An 18,979-nucleotide genomic window follows, 5' to 3' on the forward strand; every position below is an offset into this window, starting at 1 on the left:
GTTGTCTTGAATATGAAGTGTCTTAGTCTTTTAATTGAGATAATTGAGAAAGCTTACTTAATCCTTGTGCTATTTGTTCCTTTTTTCTTCTGGCCAAGTGTTGTTCAAACTATGTATATTTGTAATAGCCCATACAGACTGTGCTATATAAATGCCAATATATGTTCTTAAATGCATGCTGAACCTGCATCTCCTGCAAGTGGTGAACAGCTCATAAATCTGTGTTTATGCTAGTAAGTAAATATGTAGCTTATTAATTTGAAGCAGAAGGTGCTTAATTATGCTGCTGTAAATATTCATTCCTTCTTAAATGACTGAAATAGACACAAGTCAAATATGCAGGTTTGACCTATGATTTCCATTCTTTAGTACTTGCTCTCTGTGCTTGAAACACGTTTTCCAAAATTTCACCCTTCATAGCCAAGGGGGTTAGTTACTGTATGAGATCTGAGTCAGGGCCTGACCACTGATTGATCACCTGAGGCAAGGACTGGGTCAGCTGTGGGAGCACAGGTGAAGGCAATTCACCTGTGTGACCGGATCCCCATTTAAGGGTTGAATACCACTGGGGAAGGATCTCTATCTGGAAATCCCTCCTTTTTGGAGTTTTCCACTGTGAGCCTAGATCCTCAGATAAGGATGAGCATTTCTTTTTGATTGTCTTTTTTCTACTGTGATAATCTTTCCGACTATAACACCTGTAAAGTACTGTCTTAACTTCTCTACTCTTTCAACTGTACATTTGTTGACTATATATGGGTAAATATTGCTTTAAATAGCAGTTCCACCCATGTCTGTGGAAAAGATCAGTAATTACTTCATTTAGCACATGAATTTGGCTATTGAATTTGGCTGTATGAAAGAAAAACACAACAGAAACATCTCAGTATAGCTACACACAACTCTTCTCAATGCTTTATAAGGCAATCAAATGAACATTCTGATCAGTGAACTTGATAAAGCTACGGGTTTTCCAAAAATAAATTTTAAAAGGCACAGATAACTTCATAGGTCTATCTGTATGATCTGGAAATAACTTCAATTTGTGAGTCTCAGTTTGCATGCAGCTGATGTGGGAGTTCTACCTGAACTGAGTTGTGACATCGTTTAAATACTTGTTTCTTTGCAACAAGCTACGCATTTCTAAATGTGCTGCCTACTTCATATTTTCATTCCATCTGGTAAAAAGGAATGCTGAAAGACAAAGGCTAATTTTAAACTTACAATTGTTACAGAGTTACTAAATAAAGCTGCACTGGAAGGTCGTAGTGTAGGATGAGCACAGCAGTGATTTCTAGTTCTTGGGTATGTGCGTTGTAGGCAGTGTGGTGTTGGACAGAAACAGTTTGAGAAGTATTACAATGGGAGGGTGGGGTGTCATCACAAGAGTAAACTGATAAGCCATGAAATGGGTGCTGGGTTAGGTACAAATACTAGTTCACTGCAGCTTTTTTTTTTTTGATTGCAGTGTTATAAGGAAGTAGGAATGTGTAATCTTAACAATAAGTTAACGATAATTTTGTGGGGGAATGTAAATCTGTGCATCATTCACGCCCAGCCCCCACTTGCATGCATTTCCAAAGGCACTCATATGCCTCCTTCGAGAGAACTCATGATACTGTATTAGCTCTTTCAATTTAGATATTTATTTCATATTTGCTTGAAGAATCAGGCCAATGTTTTTGAAAGCACATTAAATTATACCATATGCCTCCTTAAATCATCCTTATCAAACAAGTTGTAGGATGATGCTCTGGTTCACTCTGTTCTGTTTTCCCTTCCTTCACAATGTGTTTATGTATATTTATCCAATTTGTTCTGTTCTTCCTGCCAAATTGCAGGTTTGAGATCTCAGCTATGCAGGGGCAGCTGTGCTATTGTTGTTGCCTTACAAAACAAAGGTCACAGGCTGAGCCTGTAGCACTAGAACTAATGACTGCTGCATGTCACCCATTATGGGACAGACATAGAATTATGAGGGTTCAAGGACCATCTAAAGTAGGAATAAATCTTGCCTTTTGGGAAGCAAGAACTCAAGTTTTAAGAATTAACTTACGTGCAAGTTAGACTTTTGCCAAATATAGTGCTGTTAATGACATTCTTCCTCTGTTGGAGGATGGGGGGGGGGGGGAGGGGGTTTACCCCTGCCCAACCCCCCTTCCCCCATGAAAAAAAGTCTGAAAAATGGAATGACAGTGAGTTGAGAGACATGATGCTTTTGGTACTGTAAGAATTTCCAGCTGTTCCAATCCAAGGAGTTATGGACCATACAAAGAAATGGACTGCTACAAGATGATGTTTCTTTCCAAAGAAGGTTGCTTCCAAACCCAGCCTAGCAACTCCAATCCCTGTAACACCAGAGTGGGGCTGTTCAAATGCTCTTTGTTTGTAAGAGATCAATCTGCAGGGCTGGTGAATTCAAATCTATTTGTCCCTTGGGTGGCCGGAGCATTATTTCTTCTCCTCTGTCTTTCAGAACAGAAGCCAGAAATCCAAAGTTATTTAAAGGGATGTTTCTTAGAGCTATGCTTAGCTTTCAAAGAAGAGGGAATGAAATAGATGGAGCAGACTAATGAGATGAGGCACATGTCCATAGATCCAGCTCTGAGACCATGCAGCTGGCTTTGGGGCTGTCTGTCTAATGCGACTTCACCAGTGTGTGTTAATTATTTAAAGGGGAGCGCTGGGGAAACTACCATCACATCTGTCACCCACACACAGGCAGAACCTCCAGTCAGTGCAGGACCAGATGTGTTTATTTGAAACAAATACTAACTAGCTACTTAATGGGTTAGAATTATTAGCCAGAAGTTAATTAGGCAAATATATTAAACATCAGTCATCCTACATAGCATCACTTTAACCTCTTTAGAGCCATTATCAGCTATAGAAAAAGGTGGGAAGTGAACAATCACTAAAAGGAGCAGTGGTAAAAATATAAAATTATGAAATCTGTGCATCAAAGGCAATGCTTTGGGGAATTGACTTAACTATGTGGAAAACAGTGCTAGTATTCCAGAACATGGGAAGCAAGTAGGTTTTGCTTTGGTTCTACAGGTGTTGGAGCAGAAAAGGAAATTAAGTAAGTTTTCCTTTTTCTTAGAAAAAGGAAGAACTTGAAAGCAGTGAAGCCATCCTTTTTCAAGTTTTTCATGTGTATTCTACATGTCCCTGAAGATACAAACAGTCACGTGTCATTCTGCTTTTGTAATGAGCTTAGAAATATTGCTGGCCAATGAAAAAGTGCTCCACTCCTCAAGAGAAAATTCAAAAGCCACTTTTAAGATGATGACTCTCAGGTTCGTGACACAAGCAGAAGTGGGTGGAGTCAAGGCATGACTTGCTTCAAGGGGAGGAAAAACTAGTTGGGATCCTCTGTTAACAGCCTGCCATGACAACCATTGCATAGAACACCTTTCAGCTGCTCCTGAATGAGAGCAGCTGTCTAAAAACAAATGAGGTAATTTACAGGACAGAGCACCACAATCCACTTCTTCACAGTGTCTGTTGTTCCTATGCTCTTCATCTTAAGTCCGGTTCTGGAATAAATAAAAATGATCCTCTTATACTGGAAAACTAAGATATTTTCTACATTAATGGAAACTTCTTCAACTCATGCATCCAAATGTAAATATGAAGCAGTGCTTTCTCTTTGCATGGGGAGAGAGCCTCCTGTAAGGCGAAACCAAATGCAGGATGATCTTTGCCAGCTAGGCACAAGTTCTTGGGCTTCCAGCTAGTTTAATTCATTTCTGCATTGCTGCAGTAAATAATATTCAAGGTCCTAATGCAGCGAGCAGCAACTTCCTACAAACCACACCACAAACAGACTCCTTTGGAATTTGTTTTACTTTAAAGTCATCTTATATGAATTTGCTAGAAGAAGTATGCTGGATTTGAAGTCTACTCCTTCAACTGCATGGGGCTGCAAGTTCTTTCAGAGCATAACTGTGGCTTCCCTTAGGGCTCTATGAAGAGATGTTTCAAAAGCCATATTTAACTTGAAGTTTGTGGTTGGTTCCCATTGTCCTCGGCCCAGCATGTGATCCACAGAAACAAGCAGAGCAGCTTGTTCTGCCCTAAATCTGTGCTTCAGAGATTATCATACTAACAAAATTTGGGCAGCAAGAGAATCTTACAAGCATTCAGACAAGCACAAGCTATAGAAAAGAAGGATTAAAAACAAACTGAGCTTGTTTTACTAATATCCCAAATGAAAATAAGACCGAAGGCAGGTAATGTGAACTATCCAGTACAAACATGTAAGCAGAGTATTACTTGATATTATAGGAATTTTTGTAGTGGGGGGAGGGGAAAGCAATTGACTTTTCTAAGAATGAAACATGGAAAAAAAAAAAAATACTGAGTCTTTCCATCTAAAAGTTCTGAATAGGAAGACTCAGGTACAGAGAGCAGTGAAACTAGTTCAAGAAATCTGTTACCTGGATGCTGAAGGTACTACATAAAATAGATTCTTTGCTCTCTAATCCTTTTATTCCAAAGGGCTAAGGGAAAACATTCCAATGGTAAAGACAGGATTAAAAGTAAAGAAGTGATAAACTGAAACCCAAAAATATTAAAATCTAAAGGTTTTAGAACTAACAGTGCAGAAATAGCACAATGCTGTCTGTCTGAGCTCCTTCCAAGCTGCCATCCCATTCACAACTGAGTGCCAAATGAGCCAAGCAGCTGTTGTCACCAGGAAAAACAAAGGCTAGAGTGACCCTGGCTCCTCCTGTGAGAAATCTGGTTAACAGCCAACTGAAAGCATGTTCCAAGGTGGCATCTGCAGCTCAAACATAAATCCGTGTGCTCGGTCCTAGAGAATCAGTTTGCCCTATGCCGTCTTTCTAGGACAGAACTTTTCTTACCATTGTAAGAGCCTGAGCTATTTATTGCCCAATTCCATTCGGATTCTCAGAAGACTTGCCCAATTATATTATGCTTTGCCCTAGTGACTCTTTACTGGAATCTGATAGACATGTACGCTTGAAGTATATTCAACGCTACTGCGAAACTTGTAAGCTTGTGCTTCTTCCTAGAGCTTTGACTACTCACAGGATGTAAAAATCAAACTGATAATCACCAATAGATTTTCTCCTGCACATTTGTGTACTTTGTTTTGAGGAACTGCATACTGCACACTGAAGTCAGATAATGTGAAACTGGAATCATCTAAGAACCTGGGGATGCGAGCACTAAATTTTTTCTTCATACCACATAAAATAACCTGTTTAGTCTTCTAAATGTCAGCTGCTCATTTTGGACAGGATATAGGAAAGAATATACATGAACAGAAGCCAAGGTGATCTGAACACGGGGAGGACAGAAAGACTGGAAAGACCAATAGTGTTGCTGTCCTTCTCCATCTTTGATTCTTTCTGTTCTGGGACATTTCAGCTTATATAGGGTGAAGGGCTATTTGCTTGAAGGGTGTCAATTCAGAAATGGGAACAAATGGAAACTACATGACACTCAAATGACAGTGGTGATCCCCCTCGACCCAGTGGTTCCTATTTTGTTGGTGCTTTGAAGCAGATAAAACTTTTTGAACATCAGTTCCAACATAGAGTCTGTTTTAAATTACAAGAAGCTTATTTATCTTGGAGTTGGAGGTAAATGCTCATTGTATTTTTATCAGCTAATGTTAAGGCCAATGCTTCAAAAGAATCCAAGCACAAGGATGCATGAGGGTAGGAGTAAATATAATGTGTAAATATTTACTACATATATTTCAGTGAAATGTTGTTTTAGTGTGATAGTTTAAACACTTTAATTGTTGTCAACTGCAGACTAGATTAGTGGATTTGCAGAAGTTTAGGAATTAAGATAAATGTTTTGTCCTGATCACTTGGCACTGAAGGAAGGGATTTTACCACTGGCTTACAGGAACAGAAGCAGACAGATAGCAAAGCAAATTCTATGGATACATTTTCAGAGCACAAACTCAAAGAACTCCAAGCAAAAGCCGTAGAATGAGAGGAATGGCAGTGTAAGCTTTTTGTGTGCTAGTACTGCAAAGAGATGAGTGTTCCTTTCTGAAGTGACAGTGACTCTACAGTGATAGGAACCTCTAAAGTAATTGAGCTGGGGGAAAAAAAAGAACCTGATCTGGTTTGATTCCTTTGAAGCTATGGCTGGACAGCCAAGTCCAACCTGAGCTATAAAGTGGAATTGATTAATTTTTCCTCAAATTTTCTAAGTATTCAGTGGTCACTAGTGGAGATTGAGTCATTCTTGCATGCTATTTTGGTTCTAGTAACACAGCTGCCCTAACAACATATGAGATTTCTCAAAGTACATGAAAGAGAAATTACATTTTCTTGGGCTCATCCTATCTTCTTTCCATGGTGTACAGGGGTCTCTTCCATTCTGGAGTATTTAATACTTTATTTTATAATAATGGCTTGGTCATGTAAAAATCCGTGTAAGTATTGTCTACTAGCTAATCACCAATCTTTTAGAAAAGCTGATCTTGTAAGTGAGCTATGTACTTCTCTGTCTTGGAAGTGGCATGTCAAGAAGATATTTTAAATAGCGTAAGCAGCACAGTCACTTTGTCACATAATGCAAGAATACCACAGCAGCCTCCTACATCATACTCTGAAAACAGAGCAATCTAAATCTACAGCTACTATCTTGGAGGCTCGCAACTAACTGCATTCAGCAGCTGGAAACAAAACAGAAATGCACAACGGCAGCAGCCTAGAGACCTTACCTAGTCTCCACAGACTTTATTGTTCTGTATTTGAAAACTGCTAGTTCATCACTAAGAGTGTTTCAAAATATAAAACACCTGAGCATATTTTTGTAAGAGCCTTTCCTGTCTACAAAGAAGCAGAGCTACAGGTTTAAAAATTGCAAAGCTAACTTTGCTTGTGTTGTACTTAACTCCACTAAAATGAGCACTAGAAAAAGAGCAGACTGGTTGTTGCTACATTAGCAACTAATATTAGCTCTGTTGCATGAGGAATTACTGGGAGTTATCCAGCAATAGTTTGAGCTGTGCCAATGAAAAGTCAGGAGTTCAAGTATGTACAGATCTTTCATAGCTGTCACTCTTCTTCAGAGTAAATTGTTTATCTCTGGGCCAAAACTGAAACTACTTCAGGAAAGGATCGTGGAACTGTTTTACATAGTAACTGCTGAGAAATAGCTTTCTCTGAACCTGCGCAAGGCCATATGTGGTGTGCAGGCATTCTTTCTTAAAATACTGCTGATAAGAAGTATGCCATAATTAGGTGCTTCCTCTAGAGTGCAGCTGCATTATGGTGGGTTGTCTATTTAGTAATGCTTCATAGAATAAGGAAATGCAGCATTTCCAAGTAACTTCTACTGTGCTTTAATTTCTATAGAGATTCCATGTTGTTTTTTTTTTTACATTTGTTTAGCTATTTACACACCATGTGCCTTGTCACACTTTTGGTCACTGTGTGTGGAAAAGCACTGGAATCTTCAGGCTTTGGAGTGTTTAATAAATGGGGTCTGACTTACAGTCGTAAGGCCATGCAACTCCACTGAGACACCCGATGTAGAAAGGAAGTGTTCCTAAAATGACTGTGTTGTATCTTCCTCATGATGAAACTGGGTCTCACAGCTGCACACGGTGCTGGTTTGTTTTAGCTAGCAGAGCAGTTTGTTACAGCTGTTCTGTTGGACAGCTGGTACACAACCGCATGTAGACCAGCTCAATCAAACACAGTGCAGCTGCACAGTGTAATGGAACAGCAAATAGTACTAAAATTCCTGCTAGATAAATGCAAAACATTGATTTTTGTCCTAGCTATGTGAGAGGCAACCTTAGCAATAAGAAGACGTACAGAATTTAAAAACTCATCCCCTTCTGTTCTCCAATGTAGCTCTCCTCTGTGCTTATTTCCTTCACTGCTGATGAGCTTTGGCTGCTACAGAGGCTGCAATGAAGCTCTTTGCAGTGATTCACCCTGCTTTCTTCCACTGAGGTCTTCTAATGCTTTCCAACTTTTCTCCTCCCGGTTGTCATTTGATGCACAAAACAGATGTGCATTTAGGGCTTTGTTATACAGTCTTACAACTGAACTTGTTGATTACTGCTTAGCTCAGAAAACTAATTGCACAATCTATGCAACATGTTAGTTCTTATACTGTTAAGAATCGTCACAAAAAATGGCAATACAGAACTGCAACAAACAAAAATATTAAAACCTCACTGCAAACAATTGAGAGGACCTACTTGCAAAACTGGGGAAGAAAACAGCCTTTTCCTCCCATGGGGCTAAGAGCTGACACACAGTTTTCTGACTTACGATGAGCTTAAAGAATCTTTATTTTGTGCTGCTATCTCATAAATCTGAACAATGAAGTTGAAGCGGCTCTAAAAGCCCTAGGAACATCTGAATTTGAGAGGAGGAGGAGGGGAGAACTAGTTCTCAAAGGGCCAGAAGTAATCAGGAGCCATGGCCAGTGACACTTAGAATAAGGCTGGAGCTGCAGTTTAGCCACAGTGCCGTTATGAGATTGCCGCCGTTGTTAAACGAGTGCCTTGCTTTATCATTACACGTTGAGCAGTGATACAGATCTTGACATATAATTTTAATAATAGCTTGTAAGTGTCAGTGATAATGTAATCTGTTTAACAATGAGCCTAAAGATTATCCAGAAGAGAGCATATTATGCCCTGTTAAAACAGCTAATCTGCATAAAACTTGTGACAAGCCGGACCTTTTCAGTGTTTAATAAACTGGCTGAATATTCATTTTTAAGGCACTGTCCAAATTGGTTTGGTCACAGATGACTATTTAAAGCCCATTCCAAAGCTGGCAAATACACCAGGGAAATAACACAAGAACACAAAAAAACCTACATGACAACAAACCATCCCCCATAAAAACAACAAAAGACTGCCTCTAGCTAAATGCCCACATGATTAACATCAGCAATAATGGGTCTAATTCTAGTGAAACAGGATGGCATTTGTTTCAAGTACTCACTGGCCACTTCTATACAGGATTGGTGCAGGGCAAAGCAGAAACTCCGATTCCACCTTTTTTGGCTTTTCATCTGCAAAACAAATAACATGAAGTTGATTTACTTCACTGTTAAAACGAGACGGTGTTGCGTACATGTACTATGAAGTCCAAACCAGTGCCCAGCTTGTGTGCCCATATTACATTGGTTGCCTGATGTATGTCAGCTCGTGCTCTCTTAGAGCTGTTTTCCTATTTTCAAGGCCTTTTTTTAATTTAATAATAAGAACATAATTTAGGATTTCCCAATATTTGGAAAGTGAATGTTTGCTTCCAATTAACATAAATCCTGTGCGTGGCAGTCAATGAGTATTCCATCAGCTGTGGTTGTATTTTTCTCCAGTGCTTTTCATGTTTTTGGGAGGTCTCAGCATCTGTGAATGTTGTCAGACTTACAAAGCATCTACTCATAAAACAGTCTGTCCAACACAGCATTCTTTTCCTGCAACCATGAAAAGGAAAGGAGAAAAAGAAACACTGTCCCTGCAGCTGGGTGGCAGAAGACAGCAGTGAACCTTCAAGGGTGTCCTTCATATGTTAAAAGTGCACCAAAAGGTGACAAGGGAGTCAAATAGGAGAAAAAACAAAACCAAACAAACAAAAAAAAAACTTGCACATGGTGAATGTGGTATTTGTTAAAGGGAGCTCCTGTAATTCCAGTATTTGCTAAACTGGGGAAAACGTCCATTCCTACTCACACAATTATCCTCCCAATTTCCTATGGTAGGACTGTATGTCTGAGCATGGACTACTGATCTAGGGGAAGAGGGGAGATGAATATCTGTGAGATGAATGTGGAGATGACTCTGTCCAGCATGTAAGGACGAGGCAGACATGCAAGCAGTTCAGGTGCAGCTAAAGGAGGAGCTCATAGCATAAATGAGAATTTCTCATGTACCATAATCTGCACTGACTGCTTGGCCTAGATCTGGGGCTGGTTGTGAGGTGGGGAAGAAGGATTAGCACATTGCCATATGTTTTTGTCTTAATGGTATGTTTCATAGATTATTTTTCTACCCCACAAGCTACATTTGGCAGGTTTCCTTTCCAGCATTTGGTAACAGTTCTTTATAAATGCAGAAAGAGAACCATGCCAAATGTATCTTTTAAAACATGAAGAACTGACAAAATAAGGGTTTGCTCTGAGGCTAGTCTCAAAGTAGAACCCAGGCTACCAGTAAGGGGAACTTGCAAGCGTGTCCTCAATTGTGACCTCAAATGGTGAGGACTCCACTGAGAGCACATCTGTTTTTCCAAGAAGGAGAACACAGCATGAGAATAAACTTTCTTTTTCTTGGGACCACCTCCTAGTAGTGCTCAGAGCCCTTCCTACCATTTTGTCTCCTTCAGTCTCTTTGGAGACAAAACAAAAGCTTGGAGCTCTGTAGAGAGAGCTTGTGTATCAAAGGAAGGAGCACATCAATCTTATTTTCTTCCTATACTCTTCTGTAAACACTTGCTGTTGTCCATTGATGAAGACGACAAGAAGCTAGGTGTGTTATGGCAGGCCTTTGGCAGTATGTGTCACAGATTGTTTTATGCTGCAACACATAATACATCACTATGCCAATTCCCTTCCTTTCATGGATGTGGTACACCCTCTCCTGAAGTTAAGAATAGGAAAAGCAGCCTGAAGATCTTGTTGCAAATCAGCACATCAAATGCTAGCAAGTATTTGGGGGCTTCATCCTGTCCAAGCATAGCTATTCCTACTATGGCAAAGCAGACGTGCATGTGTTGCACTGCTATAAATGACTACATGATAAGGCAATCAGAAATTAAAGTCAGGAAACACTTGAAAAGGTCACTTAAAGAAGGCAGTGTGCATAATATATGTCAGTGGCTTTCATCTAAGCTGTTAAAAAGATAAACTATTCCAGAAACTGACTCTCACTGTAATGTTCCTCACTGGCCTAATAACACCCACACTAGATCACCCATGAGTTTTAAGCCTAATGTTTCTTATTCTCTTCTCAGTGGATTTGGAGAGCCCGCAATAGTAACTAGAGTTAAAAAAAAAAATAAAAATAAAAATGAAGGTATGTGCTATTATTTTGGGCAGACTGGAGTTGTAGAAAAGTGAACTGCTTGTGGCTGAATACAAGTCAGAAGGAAGCCAGAAATAGAAATAAGGGAGTCCTGAAGACTTGCAAACCAGCCACCTAAATTGAGTGTAAGTTGTCATTATCTTAAGGTTGTGTTACTGATGTCTCACCTGCTCATTCTAAAGAGCATGAAATTAATTTTCTTCACCTAGAACTAAGCCTGTTTTCCCCCTTCTCCGAGTAGGAAAAGCACACTAGGATAACAAATATGCAACTGAACCAATTTTGTCACATTTCAAACTACATTTCTATAAAACTAATATGAAGAAAAAGTGTCAATGAGCAAGACTTATTTTAATACAGGGAACAAAGGTGACAGTTTTAATTGAAACTGAAGAAAAATTTATAAAAGCAGAATTGCTTTACACAGATTCTCTTTATCCAGAACTGTGCTATTTTCTTATTCCTATAGAAGGTCTTTAACAGGCAGGAGAGATTGGAAGAAAATGGACTGGAAACACATGCTGAATGAGACAAGAATTCAAGACAAGCTAATATAAAAATCAGACATCAGGTAGGGGGAGAATATGTTATGTTTTTTTCTACAGATGCATTTTTTTTTTAATCATTTTTTCCATTCTGGCTTGCTTCTAAGACATACTGCTTAAATGTAATTCCACTAGCTGTCTACTTTAGTTTCTGAATATCAAAAATGGCAGGGGTTTCTGTTAATGGTGCTTTTTCACCACCATCTCCATGTTGCTAGTTTAAGGAACAGAGGAGCAGAATGGGACTAATCCAGATTCTGGCCTAACGTATCCTTTGCCCTGACAGTTTTCCTGCATCATCAAAAGTTAATGTACTGAACAACACAGGACCAATGCCTAAAAAGCTTTGCCTAAAAGGAGATCTTCAAAAATATTCTTAATCAGATAAGAAAATGCTTCGCATTCTGTCTTTTTTTTTTTTTTTTTTTTTTTAAGAGCTCTTGGAGCCCTACGCAGAAAAAAATTTCCCCAGTGACAATATTTCAACAGAGGAAGAGCGAAGGATTACAAAATCTGACTAAAGGTCAATAGTAAATACAACAGAAAAAAAACACTGAGTAGGAATTATTTCCAAAAAAACTACAGGGAAAGTGCCTATAAAAGATGCCATGGTCACTTTGTCTGAAACTCAATTCCACTCCATGTACCAGGAAACTACTATACATCTGGGAATCTGGCTGTGGTCTCCTGGAGGAGACTGCTGCTCGAGGTATTAAGCAGATGAAGATGTCCCAATATAGGGAAAAACACTACCAATTGTAGAAGTTCCAGGAAGAGGATTCTGTGTCATGAAGTGGCACCAATGCCCTGCTAAATTCCTGTGCCAATCTATCAGCTATACCTCTTGTATACTGGACAGTGTGGGTGGAGATGCTTCAGAACAAGCTATGTGTGCCTTGGGTAAGACTGATTTCTGGAATGATCACAAGGGCCTTCCTTGACCATGGTCATCTTACAAGAAGGAACATTGGTCAGCATGCTTTGTGGCTGTGTTTTTTTTCATAGGTACATTAGGAGCTAGATGGTTACCTACACCTTATTCCACATAACTGCTGGTCACCGCTAATGGTAACTGGTAGCAAATTCAAATCACTGAGCAAGATGTGAACAACACACATTCTCTTGCAAATCCTCAGTTTTCCTATTTTTCTTCCTTCCTTCCATGCCTTTGTTTAGATTTTAAAGAAAAGGAGGCAAAAAAGCAGGGAAAAAAAAATCACTTAGAAATGATCTGCCTTTATATTTCCTACTAACTCCAATACTTACGAATGGTAGTTCCATTCACTTGATAGGTGCAAGTAACACCATCAGTTCTCCCACCAAGAGTTAAGCCGCTTCCTCTAAGAACAACTTGGAACTCCTCTGCAGGGGAAAAGAAAACAACAAACAGCTATTCAGTGCACTGCAACTTAGGAGATAATTTAAATATTTTTAGGAATAAATGATGCTCAGCATAAGAAGGTATCTTAAGTTTGAAACATTACTAATTCATTCCTGGTACTTAACTGCATAGTTAAGTCATTTTACGGAGAAAATAAATAATTGTTCCCTCAGCTGATTCTGACTAACAGCAGGACCTGTGTTAGTAAGTTCCCCATGTCTCAGTTGCACATGAGGAAAGAAATCTGGGTATTTATTTGCAAGAAACTCTAGATTTTGATTGGGCTTCTCTCTCTTGAAGAGAATGTTTCTACTCACAAATGCTTCTCTGGGAGTTGCGTAAGAGCCATGCTATTTGTGAGCATGAAATCTTGCAGAGAAGGGACAACTTTGTTTACTGAAGCAACTGACTTCATTGAGATGATCCATGTTTCTAAAAGACATCCAAATAGGCAGATTTTGCAACCGCCTTCTTTTGATTGGTTTCAGAGTGTGTGAATTGAGAAACTGGGAAGAAGAAAAGGACGCATAATTTTGTGTAGCTTTTCTACATAAGGATTGCCACCTTACTGCACCAGAACAGTCAAATGCTTTACTGCTCACACTAACATGTTCAGAGCACTATAAATATTGTCAGGCATTTATATGGACTTATGTTATTAGGATTCACCACTTGGTGACCATAGGCTAAGAATAGGAGTGTCACAAATGTATCACTGCTTTAATTATCAGAAGTGCAAAGCGTGATTAATTGCACACATCATACAATGGAAAATAGGAGTTCCTACATATGACTGAAGTTATAGGAGCAGCCCTCAGTAGGCAGTTCCTAGGGAAAAAAGAGCCAGCAAAAGGATCTGATTTTTGTCTTAAAAAGTCCCTGAGGAATTTCTGGAGGGATGCTCCTTTTCTAGATGACTTGGGTGGTTTCCCTTTGGGTAAAATGTGGATATCCATCCTATAATAATTATTTTTTTCATGAGAACTTACCTCCCACACAGACACTGGATGGTTCCAAATATAAAATCTCAGTGCATGACTGCTTCAACACCTGTTGTAATAGAGGAAATAGTAATAGGTTTCAGAATGCTGTTTCAGTGAGGAAACAGGTTATTTTAAATCAAGTGTTTGTACCTAGAAGATGCTAGTACACAGCTACAGATTTGGTTTGCATGTGCCTGACTTTGTAGGACATTTCCTTGAACCATGTGAAACTTTTGCATGTTTGCACAGTCAGATCCACTAAGAGTTTGTAAGACTTGGATCAGTTTGTTGAACCTGGAATACTCTTCAAAACAACACTAATGTCTGATTTTTGGCCTCAAATTCTATCCAGTTTCCCAACTTAATTTTCCATGGAACCCAATCCTAAGTATTATGCCAGAAGTTAGTCACAAGGAGCCTGATCCAGAATCCAGCCCAATCAAATGGAGTCTTCCAACAAGCTGTGGGTCAGGCCAAGTGCACATTATTCCAAGTGCTGGCACCCTGCTCTATGTACAGCAGAGCAGGAATGCATGATTTTCCTGACTGAACAGAGCTCTGTGGAATGATTTTCTTTAGCTGCTGTATTAGAGAAGCAAAAGCAGGCAGCCTAACCAGTTATGGAGTAGTCTTCCAATGGGCAGGAGCAAAATATACTCCTACCGACAATGCAGAAATACAGTGGATAGAATGTAAGGCACTTGTGGGTGTGGTGGTGATGAGTTGACTGCTGGACTAGATGATCTCAGCAATCTTTTCCAACCTTAATGAGTCTGTGATTGTAAGAAAAGGGACAAATTGAAATGATTTGTACTTCAAAAGGTGGTCTTGGACACTGTTCTTAATTCTAAGTTAATTCATAGTATGTGAAAGTCATAACGTATTTCTGTGGTGCAGGTGGGAAAAGCCACTTGAAACTTGTAGGGTTAAACAAGTGAAAACAACACACATCTTTACTGCCTTCTTCCTACACATAATGATGTGGTGTTTTTTTTTGTTTTTGTTTTTTGTAAAAGGCTATTAATTTCCTTTAATAAAACTTCTGTGTAGTATTTAAATAGCTTGGGCTGTAGTATATGATATTTTAAGCAGGCATACACACACACACACACACATGTATATAATACTACATGGAATTCATTCAAGGTCAGGACCTGTTTGTAGCATAATGTCCTGTCCCTTCTGTACCTTCATTTGCTCTCAGAGGCTGGCTCAGAACCAGGTACAAACTGTCAGTAAATGTGACTGTCTTACTCTTAGCTCCTTTTTCCTCCCTTCAAGTGTTGCCTTTTTTACTTCACTCTCATTTGCTCATGATTTCTGCTGCTACATATCAGTCCCAGCAGAAATAATAGCATATTTGCCAGTGTGCATTGGAACAGCAATGCCAGGTTCCAAGCAAAAAGCTGCCTGTCTCATTTAACACTTTCTCTAACACCTGTCTCCCCCCGAACTGTTGTGCACAAATTCTTTTTGTAGTGCTTTCAATAACCATTTATAAACATTAAGTTATATCTAAAAATCTGCAAAGAGAGACCTCACAGGCACATGCATTTGGATGAGATGCAGCAATAGAGATCTTTGGAAAGAATGCAGCTCTGAGTTCAGTGCAACTCCAGCAGTTTATATTAACTGAAGGTCTCAACTCTTGCTTCCAAAAAAGGACTTCACTTTTTGATTGTTATTTCAGTGTAGAGAGCAGGCTTATTTTAGAGAAGAAGAAAAAAAAAAAAAAAGTGCTTTGTGTAGAACAAAATGAAGAAAGAACAAAGCATTTTATTCCTTCATTGTAAAAACATGTTCTCTCAGTATTTCTCTGAAGATTGAGCCATGTGAACAGTCCCATTTAAGTCAATGAGACTTTGGCTTTGCTTTAATATAAATATCCAGCCATAGGCAATATCAAGGCTCAAAGAAATTATTTTTTTTTTTTACACTTCAGAGTAGCATTAGATCCACAGGTCCACAGATCCAAACTTTTGAAGTGATCTTGTCCCTATTTGCTCAGTGCCTGATGAATAGGGGGGGAGGAAGAACTGGAACAATGACACTTCATCTGTTTTTCCTTGGGAAGTGCTATTGTAACCCCACCATGTTTATAGTGATTTTCCAACACTATTTCTAGATGTGACACAAAGCAGGCAAACAATCAATTTGGGCATGCTTAACTCCACCTGAACTTAGGAATAAACAGGGAAAAATAAAAACCACATCTGACATAAAATATGGCTTAGAATTCACTAACAAAATTAATTAGCAAAAGGGAATAATTCAGAATGCATACATTTCCCCATAGTACCATGAAATGCCAGTTGTTACACATAGATGTGATGTTTGTGATAAAAACAAGAAAATAGGTTTTTCAATGCTTTTCTGAAAAAATACACAATTGCTTTGATACTTACTTTCCTCATTGAAGCTATTGTCATTCACTGCTCTCACTTGTCTTGAGAAAGCTGTGCTCAAACACCTTCAATCTCTTTGCAAGGTTAATAATCTAATATTGTTGTGTTCCAAACAAAGCTCATATGAGGAAGACAACTGCATGAAGACACTGAGTCTTTTTTTTTTTTTGAGTTATTCAAAGAGCAGCTTGTCTCGATGGCCCATATATGATAGGGAAGCTGCTATTAAAATCTGACCCATTATCTCAGAAAACCTTCCCTTCAGTGGCAGTCTTAAGTAATTTTAAGCAGCAGAAATGAAAGAAATGCAGAGAGGTGAATCAGATGTAGCCAACCCAGAAGTATATAGATAGCTTTTGCCTTGGGCTTTCCTTTATGGGTTCTTCCAAATGCTCCCTCAAAGCAAAATTTGGACAAGATGGATAAAGTGAATCTGAAACATAATTCATGAAAATCCTATTAATTTTACCACGTCTAATTAGTTTGGAAAGGTTTGGCTCACAGCTATTACAATGGAGAACCTGAAAATGTTTTCAAATGTGGTAATCAACGCTTCCTTCACATGTAACAGGATTTAGAGAACTTTGTGTGTTTGGTGTTTGCTCATTTTCAGATTTTTTTTTCTATTCTAAAATAGCTTTAACCTATCTTGCCGTGGAAAGTCAGCAAGGCTGAGAAGAACTTTTCACAAATCTTTACAGTGCTCCCTCTTCTCCGAATCATGACAGTCAAAAGGAAGGATTTGGCATTGCAAATTCATTAATTTGAAACTTACTGCCCACAGGAAGAGTTGAAATAATGACTATTTAAGGCTATCCTTGCATGGGATACTTAAGCGCTCTGCTGACATACAGTAAATTCAAATTAGAGCATGAAATGCTGTGGAGGAACTATAGAATGCTTCTTGCAAGTCTGAGACAGAACAAGGCTATGCAGAATGGATTACAGCTGGAAATACACAGGAGCTCATCCAAATGAGAGGATGGTGTCAGAATCACAGCTGTAAGCTTTTAATTTTAATGCTCATTTACCAGGTGTGGCTGTTGGTGGAAGAAGGTAGCAGTGCTACTCTTCAAGGTGGTCAGTCTCCTGTGCTTCAAGAAAATGAGATGTGAAATTCATATCACTGATGTTTCCTTTCTTAGCAGTAACAAAAAGCAGACTGTTGAGGACACCTTATTCTGTAATTCCTCTGCATGTAGCATGTTATACCAGAGCAACTAAGCATCTTAATGATAACTAAAAAAAAAAAAAAAAAAAGTAAGTTATACTATATTTTCTATGAATAGTAATGATAAAAGCTGCCACAACAGCAAGCAGTGTGAACACTGCTCAGGCTCAGTGCTGCAAATGCTGTCCCGCACAGCTTCTGAGGGTTGGTTGGAAGCAGAAGAGCCGTTCAGGCTTTCAGTGATATCACATCTGATGGCCATTAGGTGAATGGATGCTGTACAGTTTGCACAGTGTTTGTCAGTAATGCAAGTGAATCATTCCATAATATTTCTAAGAGCAGAAGTTACCAGAATAAAGGCTTTTGAGATAACCCACAACACTCAAAAGCATCTTTGATGTAAATTCATGGATAAACACCAGGATTCAATTTGGCTTTAAAATAAAATTTTTTATAAAAAAAAAAGAGAACCATTTCCTTTTGAAAGGGTCACTTGTAAATCAGTTGCCAGACTGCTCAGTTCCACCTGTGAGCCAGCTCTCATGCATGCTTAGCTGTGTGCTTAACATCCTTAACTGCACCTGTAGCTTCAGGCACATGAGTGTTCAACTGGATGTAGTGGGAATGAGATCCTTCTAATGCTTAGAGAGTTGCTTGCTGAATAAAAGCTTTCATATCCCATGCAGAAAATGAGCTTCCTTCTACACTGGTGCCTTGGTATCTGCGTGCATGCAGATGTAAGAGCTTTGTCCTTCAGAGGAGCTCTGCATACTCTGATCTTGCTCTCACATCCTGTTTACTTACTGACTGCAGCTAAGGGCACAGCTAAATAAACTGTTCAGCTCCTGAACCAGCTAACCAGCATTCAGGTTTTCATGTCAAGTCCTGCATGGGCCAGTTACCACCTATCTCCACCTTCAGCTTTCAGAGGTTTAGATGCCACAGCTTTGTGTTCAGGGAAAGTTCAGCTTTTTTCAGGTACAAACTAGCATACATGTGAATGTTTCTCCAAACAGTTTAGAAAGCCCAGCTCCTTTATCCACTTCTCAGACTGGGACCACTTTTCTCCTAACAAATTGCTATCCAAGCAAGCTGAGTGTTAATCAGTGCTTAAAATCTGTATCAATCTGTGTGGGTGCCTGGTTCCTGTGCATTCCCCACTAGAAGGTTCCTGAAGGCTCACATCAACTGCACCTTATAAAGAAGTGGTTTAGCACTTGATTCAATTATAGATGTGTAAGTTTCTGACCTGTACGTATCCAATCAAAATAGAGAATTGTGTTTTGTTAGAATTTTTTAAGCTGTCAAAAAAATACATCTACACAAATCATTACATTAACATAGAAAAAGCATGCATCCCTACAATAAATCATAAAAAGGCAGCCAAGCAATGAGATGGAATAAGTCTCACCAGTGCTTACAGGCTTTGCAGACTCCATCT

At 39.0% G+C, this 18,979-nt stretch overlaps 1 protein-coding gene across 1 annotated transcript in view; it reads right to left on the reverse strand.

Moving 5' to 3' along the window:
- Window positions 1-18,979, reverse strand: part of ANTXR2 (ANTXR cell adhesion molecule 2) — a 99,961-nt gene that overhangs the window by 60,242 nt on the left and 20,740 nt on the right. The window contains exons 8-10 of the mRNA XM_048941540.1: window positions 13,969-14,029; window positions 12,865-12,960; window positions 8,970-9,039 (exon numbers count right to left, since the gene is read on the reverse strand). Of these exons, the coding sequence (XP_048797497.1) occupies window positions 8,970-9,039; window positions 12,865-12,960; window positions 13,969-14,029 (227 nt within the window). The remainder of the gene's footprint in view (window positions 1-8,969; window positions 9,040-12,864; window positions 12,961-13,968; window positions 14,030-18,979) is intronic.

Source organism: Lagopus muta, chromosome 4, assembly GCF_023343835.1.
Source record: "Lagopus muta isolate bLagMut1 chromosome 4, bLagMut1 primary, whole genome shotgun sequence".
Lineage (NCBI taxonomy): Eukaryota > Metazoa > Chordata > Aves > Galliformes > Phasianidae > Lagopus > Lagopus muta.